The 9201-nt window shown below is 38.8% G+C and overlaps 1 protein-coding gene across 1 annotated transcript in view; it reads left to right on the top strand.

Moving 5' to 3' along the window:
- Positions 1 to 9201, top strand: part of LOC106456310 (nucleoporin nup211-like) — a 23525-nt gene continuing 14324 nt past the window's right edge. The window contains exons 1-29 of the mRNA XM_013912687.1: positions 1 to 83; positions 202 to 263; positions 362 to 400; positions 752 to 776; positions 2741 to 2809; positions 2888 to 2977; positions 3061 to 3129; positions 3248 to 3343; positions 3488 to 3574; positions 3700 to 3801; positions 5185 to 5250; positions 5356 to 5445; positions 5534 to 5620; positions 5703 to 5792; positions 5914 to 6003; positions 6113 to 6175; positions 6311 to 6364; positions 6472 to 6534; positions 6615 to 6683; positions 6796 to 6879; positions 7073 to 7159; positions 7870 to 7953; positions 8024 to 8092; positions 8174 to 8248; positions 8331 to 8447; positions 8540 to 8629; positions 8797 to 8859; positions 8956 to 9018; positions 9094 to 9162. Coding sequence (XP_013768141.1) covers positions 8 to 83; positions 202 to 263; positions 362 to 400; positions 752 to 776; positions 2741 to 2809; positions 2888 to 2977; positions 3061 to 3129; positions 3248 to 3343; positions 3488 to 3574; positions 3700 to 3801; positions 5185 to 5250; positions 5356 to 5445; positions 5534 to 5620; positions 5703 to 5792; positions 5914 to 6003; positions 6113 to 6175; positions 6311 to 6364; positions 6472 to 6534; positions 6615 to 6683; positions 6796 to 6879; positions 7073 to 7159; positions 7870 to 7953; positions 8024 to 8092; positions 8174 to 8248; positions 8331 to 8447; positions 8540 to 8629; positions 8797 to 8859; positions 8956 to 9018; positions 9094 to 9162 — 2188 coding nt within the window. The 5' untranslated portion in view covers positions 1 to 7. The remainder of the gene's footprint in view (positions 84 to 201; positions 264 to 361; positions 401 to 751; positions 777 to 2740; positions 2810 to 2887; positions 2978 to 3060; positions 3130 to 3247; positions 3344 to 3487; positions 3575 to 3699; positions 3802 to 5184; positions 5251 to 5355; positions 5446 to 5533; positions 5621 to 5702; positions 5793 to 5913; positions 6004 to 6112; positions 6176 to 6310; positions 6365 to 6471; positions 6535 to 6614; positions 6684 to 6795; positions 6880 to 7072; positions 7160 to 7869; positions 7954 to 8023; positions 8093 to 8173; positions 8249 to 8330; positions 8448 to 8539; positions 8630 to 8796; positions 8860 to 8955; positions 9019 to 9093; positions 9163 to 9201) is intronic.

Here is a 9201-nt window from a genome sequence, read left to right as displayed (position 1 = left end):
AAAAACCATGGCTGGTGGTTCTCAATTCATTTGGATTCCGCTCCTCTTCACCTGTGTACTCTGCACTTCTGATCCCAGAGCTGGTAGGGGGAAATAATATCGTCCTTTTTATTGTCAGTTAATAGGGGTTGAATTAAACAAATACCTGTAACAACAACAACAACAAAAATGTAAATATTTATGTTTTCTCGTTTATTTCAGGCCACAACAGGTTGGTCAGAACTGGGAATCCCGACTTGGACGCAATCCTTTCCAGGATCCTTGTAAGTCCCAGAAAATGTGACTTAGCAAATGTTTAGAGATGAGCAGAAGTTTGGCTGCTACTACTAATGATACATTTCTTCTTGTGCATTTACCTTAGCTATCCACTGACTTTCAAAACAGCCCTGTAAATGTGACGGTAAGTAGTAATCATTAAATAGTTATTACATCATGTGATTTATCTCTATAAATGTTGTGATCAATAAAAGTTTTAGTATATCTGTATCTGTATCTCCCACTGAGTATAAGATCGCTGGGCTCAGTAGCTTCTTTCAAAAAACAACTAAAAACACATCTTTTTAGAATTGCTGTTTGTTAACTGTCGTCTGTTTTGTTTTATGCTTTGTTATCCTTGTGTGAAGCACTTTGTGATCTTTTATCTAGAAAGGTGCTATATAAATAAAGTTTTACTTACTTACTTACTTACGATAGATATAAGAAACTTGTTATATTATCTTTAACTGATCTAAGATCAAATGTTTTATTACAGTCAATTGTCATCAAAACTTGCACCGGTAAGTGATTTTTATTATTTTTTTTACATCTATTTTATTTAACAATACACTACAATCCAAAAACATGTTCCCAGTAAGCTGCTTCTGCTCATCTGGAATGTTTTATTCACTCATCCAAGCGACGTCCAACTCACTCGGATAAGTGATGTAAAAAATGTTTCCCACTGAATATGCTGCATCCACATGAACAGAACCAAGTTTCTGGGATTTAATAACTGGATTATTGAGCGTGCATTACACAGATTCAAAATGTGATGCCAGTATTTAGCTGAGCGAGTGTCTTAGTGTTGTCTCTACATTATTAGTCAGATAAATAAAGATTTGAAAAACTAAATCTAAAATCTTACATTTAAATGTTTACCTCCTGTCACATTTGACCTCTAACCCCAACTTTAAGGTCAATAGATTGACTTGATAATATTCCTATATAGAGCTCTTTAAAACTAGGTTTCTTACTACTTTCTATAGGCGTGTAGGAAATGATATACAGTATGGTAAATGGCCTGCATTTGTATAGCGCTTTACTCAGTCCTTAAGGACCCCAAAGCACTTTACACTACATTCAGTCATTCACACACACATTCACACACTGGTGATGGCAGCTACATTGTAGCCACAGCTGCCCTGGGGCGCACTGACAGAGGCAAGGCTGCCAGATACAGGCGCCACGGGGCCCTCTGACCACCACCAGTAGGCAAACTTGGGGTTAGTATCTTGCCCAAGGATATTTGGCATGCAGCCAGGAGGCAGCCTGGGATCGAACCACCGACCTTCTGGTTAGTGGCTGACCTGCTCTGCCACCTGAGCTACAGCCACCCCAGTATGGGGATTTTTAACAGGTTATAACCATTTAAATACAAGTACAATGTTCCCGAATACTTTTTTGAAAACAAAATCAACTCGTGTGCAAAAACTCTTTTCCACTTGATATTTATTTACTAAATATTTAAACAAATTTTACTGAAATGAATGTTGCACACATGCTATAGCCACATAAAAAAATAATTTTAAGTAACTATATATAATATATAATTGTGTAAAACTAATTATAAACAAAATCATGTCGAGTATATTAAAATGGGTTTCAGCAGGGCGAATAACAAAAGGCTGCACGTTGCTCTTGTTTTTACTGCGCTACTAACTTCTTAAAGTACATTTAAAAAGTACAAAGAAATTAAATATATATAAAATACAATTCAATTTCCCTTAAGAGTAAATACTGCACAGAAAGTGAGCTGCCTTGGCAGATGTCTGCTTATTATTATTATTATTATTGTTGTTGTTGTTATATTACCTCTGAAACTTTTAAGGATATTGGATGAACTTCTTAAATTTACATAAAAAATTTGTGTTTGACTCAATCAATCAATACATACATATTTAATACATTAAACATGGTCAAAGTAAGAAAAAAAAAGAGGTCAGCTTATAGAGAAGTTATTTCAAATGAGCCAAAAACTTCAGACTGCTCTAAGCCCTCTGTTTTAGCCAGTTGCCCACATTTGGCCTTCTCAGGTGGAGCTTTGGCTGTGAGCAGACATGCGCTACTCACCTTCTGTTCAAATCTTCTGTTTGCAAAGCGCAGCCAGTCAGAAGAAATTAGTCTTAAAGAGACAGGAGGGGAGGAGCTGAAATACTTAGTTTCAAACAGTGGGTGAGCAGTGAGACTGTTTATCTTGCTGCTTTAATATGTGATACTGCTAACAGTGGCAGGTTGGGGTTTGTGGCTCAGCTGCAGGGGAGGGGTGGAGCAGTGGGTTCAGGGTACGGTGTCAGGGGAGGCTTACACGCACCTAAGCTCCATCATCTGATCATGTCTCCCCTATAAAAGATGGTGGGGGTGTTGTGTGTGAGTGGCAGATGGAAAGCTGGGACAGTGTTGGTGAAAAGTACCGAACAATTAAACACACAAAAAGCTGTGTGTGTGGGTCCTCATTCGTGTCACCCTAACATTTCCTTATCAGGTGTGAAAGAAACTTTGGAGGTGTTACAAAGGAAACTTCAGCAGGCGAATCACCGTTACAACCAACTCGGTGAGCATACATCCAGCGAAGAGTTTAAGTAGGCCTACTTTTGCTTTGGTTTGCTGCAACCTGTACACTTTCTTACAGGTGACGAGGCCTTTGGGCTGAGGACAGAGGTCATACAGCTGAAAGTGGAACTTGCTGCATGCATGTCAACAGCATCGTCTACATCTGGCAGTAAGCCTTTCCTTGCACATATGTAACAGTTGGAAACAATTTATATCAGCAAAAGTTAAAATGCATGTGTGATTTCCTGACAGCGTACCAACCCAATCTGCAGCTCAAAATGAAGCAGGTGCTGGAGAAGCTTGATGGTGACACACTTCTCCGTAAGTTTTTTGGAAATACAGTAAAATCTCTCGCACAGGTCACGATTTAGTATTATAATTTTAATCATATGACGCTGCACAGTTCAGCTTTTATGTAAAAGTGTTTTCTTTCTTTCAGTTTTTAAAATAATGACACTCACCAGGGAGGTGAGCACTTTGCAGGAGAAGACCAAGCTTGCTACTAATTCTAACAGAACTGCAGACGAAATCGCAGGTGAGCTATTTTATCGTTAGCATGATGTGCTTATCTTGCAGTACTGAGAAATGTTTGAATTTGCCTCCACTTGAGTGCTATTCTTCTGGTTGGAGCCACAGAAACTGAATGAAGATGTTTCATTTCTAAACTGGTTTCCTGCAGAGCTGCAGAAAGAGCTGGACAAGACGACGGCTGAACTCAGAGATCAGATACAGGAAGCTGAAGAAAGCCTTTCAAATGCAACTCTCAGTAAGTGTATTTTTGAACCACATTTGAGGAACGGAAGGTCAACCGAAGGCGCTGGTGTTGTGCGAATGCATATATAAGCAGAAGGAAATGGCTCATTGCTTTCTTTTTTTTCCCTCTTCTTTTAGTACTTCAGATAATCTCCCTGCAGAATCAGCTCTGGGATTTACAAGAGGCAGAAACAAGAGGGGGAAAACCAAACTCTGGGAGTTCAATTGGCATGACTCTGGGTAAACTGCGGGCTCTTTGATTTAACTAAAAAAACTTTTGCTTATTATGTGAAAATTGCTTGTCCACAGTTCAGGCAGAAAAATTGACACATTGTTCAGTAACTATACCATTCCTTGGTGGCTAATTTTTTAAACTTCATTTCACATTCTCTATTAGTGCTGCTAACAACAGCTTAGTATTTTGTCTAAATAAATTGCAATTAAAACGTAAAAGTTCTTACCCTTTAAACGTCAGTTATTCATGAAAAAGTGTTTGTCTTCATATAACATCAGACATGTTGTAAATAACAAAGAGTATATTCCAGTACAATAATAGCGAGAAAACCCCAACAATCAAATAACCCTTTATGAGCAAGCACTTGGCGATAGTGGGAAGAAAAAACTCCCTTTTAATAGAACCAGGCTCAGGGAGGGGCAGCCGTCTGCCGTGACTGGTTGGAGATGGGTCCATAGATTAATAATAACTTGTCATTAAATGCAAAGTAGTGTATAAACACAAAGAATTTAAAAAAAAACATGAGTGAAGCTAGGCCCATTGCAGTATAACAGCAGGAAGGTTCAGGCTAACATTTGTTAGACAACAAGAGGCCTTGGGTACAGAGTTGAAGGTGAGCAACTTTATTTGGCCTTGTAGCAAGTGGTCACCCAGTCAACTACACTAAACTAAAGCAGCACCTGAAACTATGCTTTTTAATGCTGTAATGTAGCTACTGTAGCGAGTGGCACTGTGGTTAGTGGCTAATACATTTGCCCCCACGCAAAAGATCCAGGAGAGGATATAAACCTCGCATTATGGGGTTACAAGGTAGAGCATTTCTAGTACTAGCTCCATGTTGAGATAAAGGGTTGTGTCTGGTATCTGTAGTAATTCGAACATATTGATCTGGAGCTGATGGCTACCTCTTTGGAAAAAAAGATGCAGCAGAAGTGTCATCAATGTGGCAATCTCTGGGAGTCGGTTCATTTTTGAAGCCACAGCTCAAGCGTGGCTTTTTTCCTGTGGTACCATTTTAACTCCTAAATATGCATAGCTGTGCACTGTGGTCTCCCACTTCCTTCTTTCTTGGTCACAGTCGGTTTCTGCGTGAAGGTTGCATAACACACTGTTATATGAAATCCATTTAGTTTTTTGGTAACTTTTTGGTTGCTCAGGACAAAATGGAGCAAAGAAGTGATGGTTGCTGAAATTGATCTAATGCATGGCTGCATATTCCGTAAAAAAAAAAAAGAATCTTAAGGAATTTACAATAGGTGTTATGAAATATTTAATAATTATTTAGATTTCAGATTAATATAATGCTAAACTGGGAGAAAAGGTCATCTTCTTTCATTTTATTATGTTATTATATTTCTGTATCCTGACCATTTTCTTCTGCTGCTCAGTGAAAGAACAGCTCAACAGGAAGATCGTTCTGCTGCAAGAAAAAGGAGATGGCTACTCTGCTAATTGTAAGTGAATCTTTCTAAACAGGCCTGCATTTCTTGTGTGAGTAATAATGTTAAAGGTTTGTCTTTCAACATTTCCCAACACTTCGTTCTCTGCTGGCTGTCCAGTGCTGGAGCTGATTTATGTGCGCACAAAGATTGCAGAGTTGAAGAGGATGATCATCAATGCTATTGAGAAATCCAAAACCTTCGCCGCTGGTGAGTTGTAGATCCCGTCTCTCCTTTGTGGAGCAGCACACGTTTATTCGTTTTTTTACTTTATTTATTAAATTTTTTTTAAATTCAGATGCCAGGAAGCAATGGATGCAAAAGATTGATCTCCTCAGAAAGCTGATTATACAGCTGAAAGATGACGAGAACAACAGGGAACTAAGTAAGTGAGCATTCAGCGTCGAGCACGTCCTTTGTGTAGTTATTGCGCCATCAACTCGACACCCTCTTGATTCTTTCGACAGCCTTGCAAATTATGAGAGTGCAGGCCGAGGTGCTACATTTTGAACAGCTGATGAGAAACGCCAAAAACATCACTGATTCCCAAATTCAAGGTAAATGGCAGCACAAATCTTTGAAACTTTACACTACGAAGTCAAGTCACATATGTACTTGTCTTATTTGGAACTACTGCTAATTGCAGTAGAAACATTAATAGCTGTTTATTCATCCTAGGGTTCCGCGTTTTGTTGGACAGAGAGAAGCAAAGGCATGACGTTTTACAGAGGCAACTGGAAGCAGTGGAGTATGTTAAGGCACAGCAGAGTAAGTATAAAGGAGAAGCGGAATGATCACCTCACCAACCTCACCACGTATAAATGTGCTGCTAAGGCCCAACACTCAAGACAATGGTGTTTTCTTTGTCTTTGAACAGTCGTGCAAGTCATCAGCCTAATAGAAGAAATGAAAAAGCAGCACCTGACAGGCCAGCCCACCAGTAAGTCCACCTGCACTAACTTTAGTGTTAAATTCAGAAAAACATTTAACATCATTTGTTTTCTGAGCAGAGAATACTTTCTTAATCCTTGACATTAAGATTGCGATCTTACATTATGATACTTTAAATCTGCAGCTGTGCGTGGAGTTACAGAAAAAAAATACATCGAAGCTCAGGCCAAAATAAGAGGTGAGTGCTCGGTGTGTAGTTTGTTTTTTGTTTTGTTTTTTTAGAAATTTTGAAAACTGTGTCTGATAAGAGCTTCAAGTACCTGATTTTATCCTTTTATACAAAAGAGCTGCAGAGGAAACTGCGACTGAAGACTGAATTAGATTCCAAATTTGTGAAAAGATATGAGCGTAAGTTTTTAAAATGGCTTTCAGCTACAACCTCTGATTATTCCTGCTTGATTTTAAAGCATGTGTCTCGTTTCTGTTAGAGGTGAAGATCGACTTTGACCGCAAGATTGCTGAACTGAACAGAACCGAGGACTTCCAACCAGCTCTCAGTGAGTCACGTTGCCGTACGCAGTGTTCAGCGGTGTCTCTCGCTCGGCTTGTAATCTCGTTGTGTTGAATTTGTGATCTGTGTAGTGATGTTTCTGTTGCTTTCTGCTCCAGTTGTAAAGCTGATGAGCCTGCATGATGAACTCAAGTCTTTGAAGGATCAGATCTCTCTCTCAGAAGACAAAGACTTGACCTCCGGTGAGGGACAGAAGTCACAGATATATACCATTCCTTTGATTTTATTCTATTAATTAAGTGGATTTTTTTAAAGCAATTTTTAAACAGTTTTGCACTTGAGACAATTAAATTACATCTTTACATTTTCCTTGGGAAAACTGGGAATTTCTCTGATATTTTTAACATCTTAATAACCCCTATTTCTGTCCAACAGCGCTACGGAAACAACTGGAGAGAAAACAAGAAGAACTGAGCTCAGGAATTGCAGACATAGAACGTCTGACTTCTAGCCCAGGAGCAAGTGAGTTTCTTGACTTTACTTTATGTGAACCAGAATTATTGTTTGAACGCTAACCATTGTTTTTAAGCTAAACTCAAACTGACATTCACAGTTATGTACATAAAGTGCATATTAAAAAGGGACATAACATCCAGTTTTAAAGGGAAAACTAGTGTGGAAGAACCTTAAACTGCTTCCTTTCTAGTGGCCAGCAGAGTTAAGGATTGTAAAGTATAATCATTTAATGCGAAGCAGCTAATAAACGGCTGAAATGCACGACGACTTTCTGATCCTTGTTTTAGACAAATCCACCAATAGTCGCCCTGCTAGGTCCTTGTGCTTTCAGCTGTCGTGCTATTAAATCACAAGCTAGTCAAACACAAACTGAATACAGATGAGACCTGGACTGTCACATATCATGGCTTTTATGGTTAAATCTAACTAAGGTCACATGTAAACCTGCAAAAACCAAGATTAAAGAAAATGAATTAACAGCAGAGTGAAAGAATAATGTTGAGAGAGGCTTTGCTTGATATGCTGGATGTTTTGGGGGTTTATGTTTTATCAATCATTAGTTCAAAAGAGTGTAAAGTAGAGACTTGTTGGAGTGGCACAGGGAGAGAAGGGAACCAATGAGATTCTGAGTTGCTTACAAAAAGCAAAAAATTGGTAGACATTGTTGCAGTAAGATTCATTTTCTAACTTAAGGACTGCACGTTGCTTTGCTTTAGTTTTAAAGATCCTTGAACTGCAACATGAGTTATGGACCCTTCGGAACAAAGCCACCAATGGAACCACAAGCGATCGAGAAGAGGGTTAGTGTTGTTTAAAGTCAAGATAGAACCTGCAAAATATAATCTAAATACATACTTTCCTTTTCCTCAGAGTTACAGGACAGACTTGACGGCTTCATCGATGAAATCAACAACAGAGCCGGTGAAAACACAAAACTGAGTGAGTCTTGTGAGAAACTCTAAAATTCTCTGCAGTCGTATCTTTTGCAGTCAGCTACATTTTTTTTAACCTTTTTTTCAGTTCTGAAAATCATCAGTCTGCAAAGTCAGCTGGAGCACCTGGAGACGCTGCTGTCACAAACCTACAATTCAAACTGTAAGTATCTCACCCAAGACCTCATGTTAGCATAGAGTGTCATAATGTTACTGTAGCAACTTGACATGTGTGTCACTTTCAGCTCCAAGCATGGTGATCATAAGGAACACTCTAACAGATGAGCTTACATTGAAGAGAGCCGAGCTACAGAAATATATCAATGAGCTGAATAACAAGAATCCGGCTAATGCCAGATTAAGTAAGTCCAGAAAAACACTTGGATCAATCTTGATTGTTGTGAAGTAGCCTAAAACATAATTCTATACACCCTGACTTTTGTATTTTCTGTAGTTCTGGTTATCGCTGAACTCTACAAACATCTCAAAAGAATTGAAAGAGAAAATCGTGACGATAACGCAGAATCCTCTTTAACATTAACTCGTAAGTATGTCCTACAGTCACTGTATCACTTCAAGCGAAATGGGCTTTCATAGAGCGAACGGAACAACATTCATGCCACATGCCTGAGATCGAAAGCTGTTTGCTGCAGGATGTTCATGTTGCTAATTTGCACCATAGTGTTTCAGTCCATTTCTTTTCTTTTAAAGTCCTTCAGATGTTTCTTCAAAACAAAAACAGGGAATATGCTCTTATGAAGGATAAATTCGCAGGTGAGTTGATTTTGTTTTTCTGAATAAATCCATAACTAACAGTTTGTGTCAGAGAGACAGTTTTTGTTAACTTGGATTTCCTTTTTCACTGAGCAGAGTTGGAGAGGCAACTGCTGTTAAAGACACATGAGTGCTCTGGACTCGAACAACAACGAAACCGTAAGTTGCGAATCTGACTTCGACCTCGGAGTGTCTGAGACTGAGTTTTGATGTGACTGATTTATTTTTTGTCAGAGCTGAAGACTGAAGTTGAAGATAAGATTGCAGAACTGAAAAAAACGAAAGACTTCAAAACTGCTCTGCGTGAGTGCGGTGCAGTTAAAGTCTCTCTTGTTTTTTTTT

This window comes from Pundamilia nyererei, unplaced genomic scaffold (genome assembly GCF_000239375.1).
Source record: "Pundamilia nyererei isolate P.nyererei 1_Seehausen unplaced genomic scaffold, PunNye1.0 scaffold00098, whole genome shotgun sequence".
Classification (NCBI taxonomy): domain Eukaryota; kingdom Metazoa; phylum Chordata; class Actinopteri; order Cichliformes; family Cichlidae; genus Pundamilia; species Pundamilia nyererei.
The sequence above is the reverse complement of the archived record's forward strand: the minus strand, read 5'-3'. Positions and strand labels throughout refer to the sequence as shown.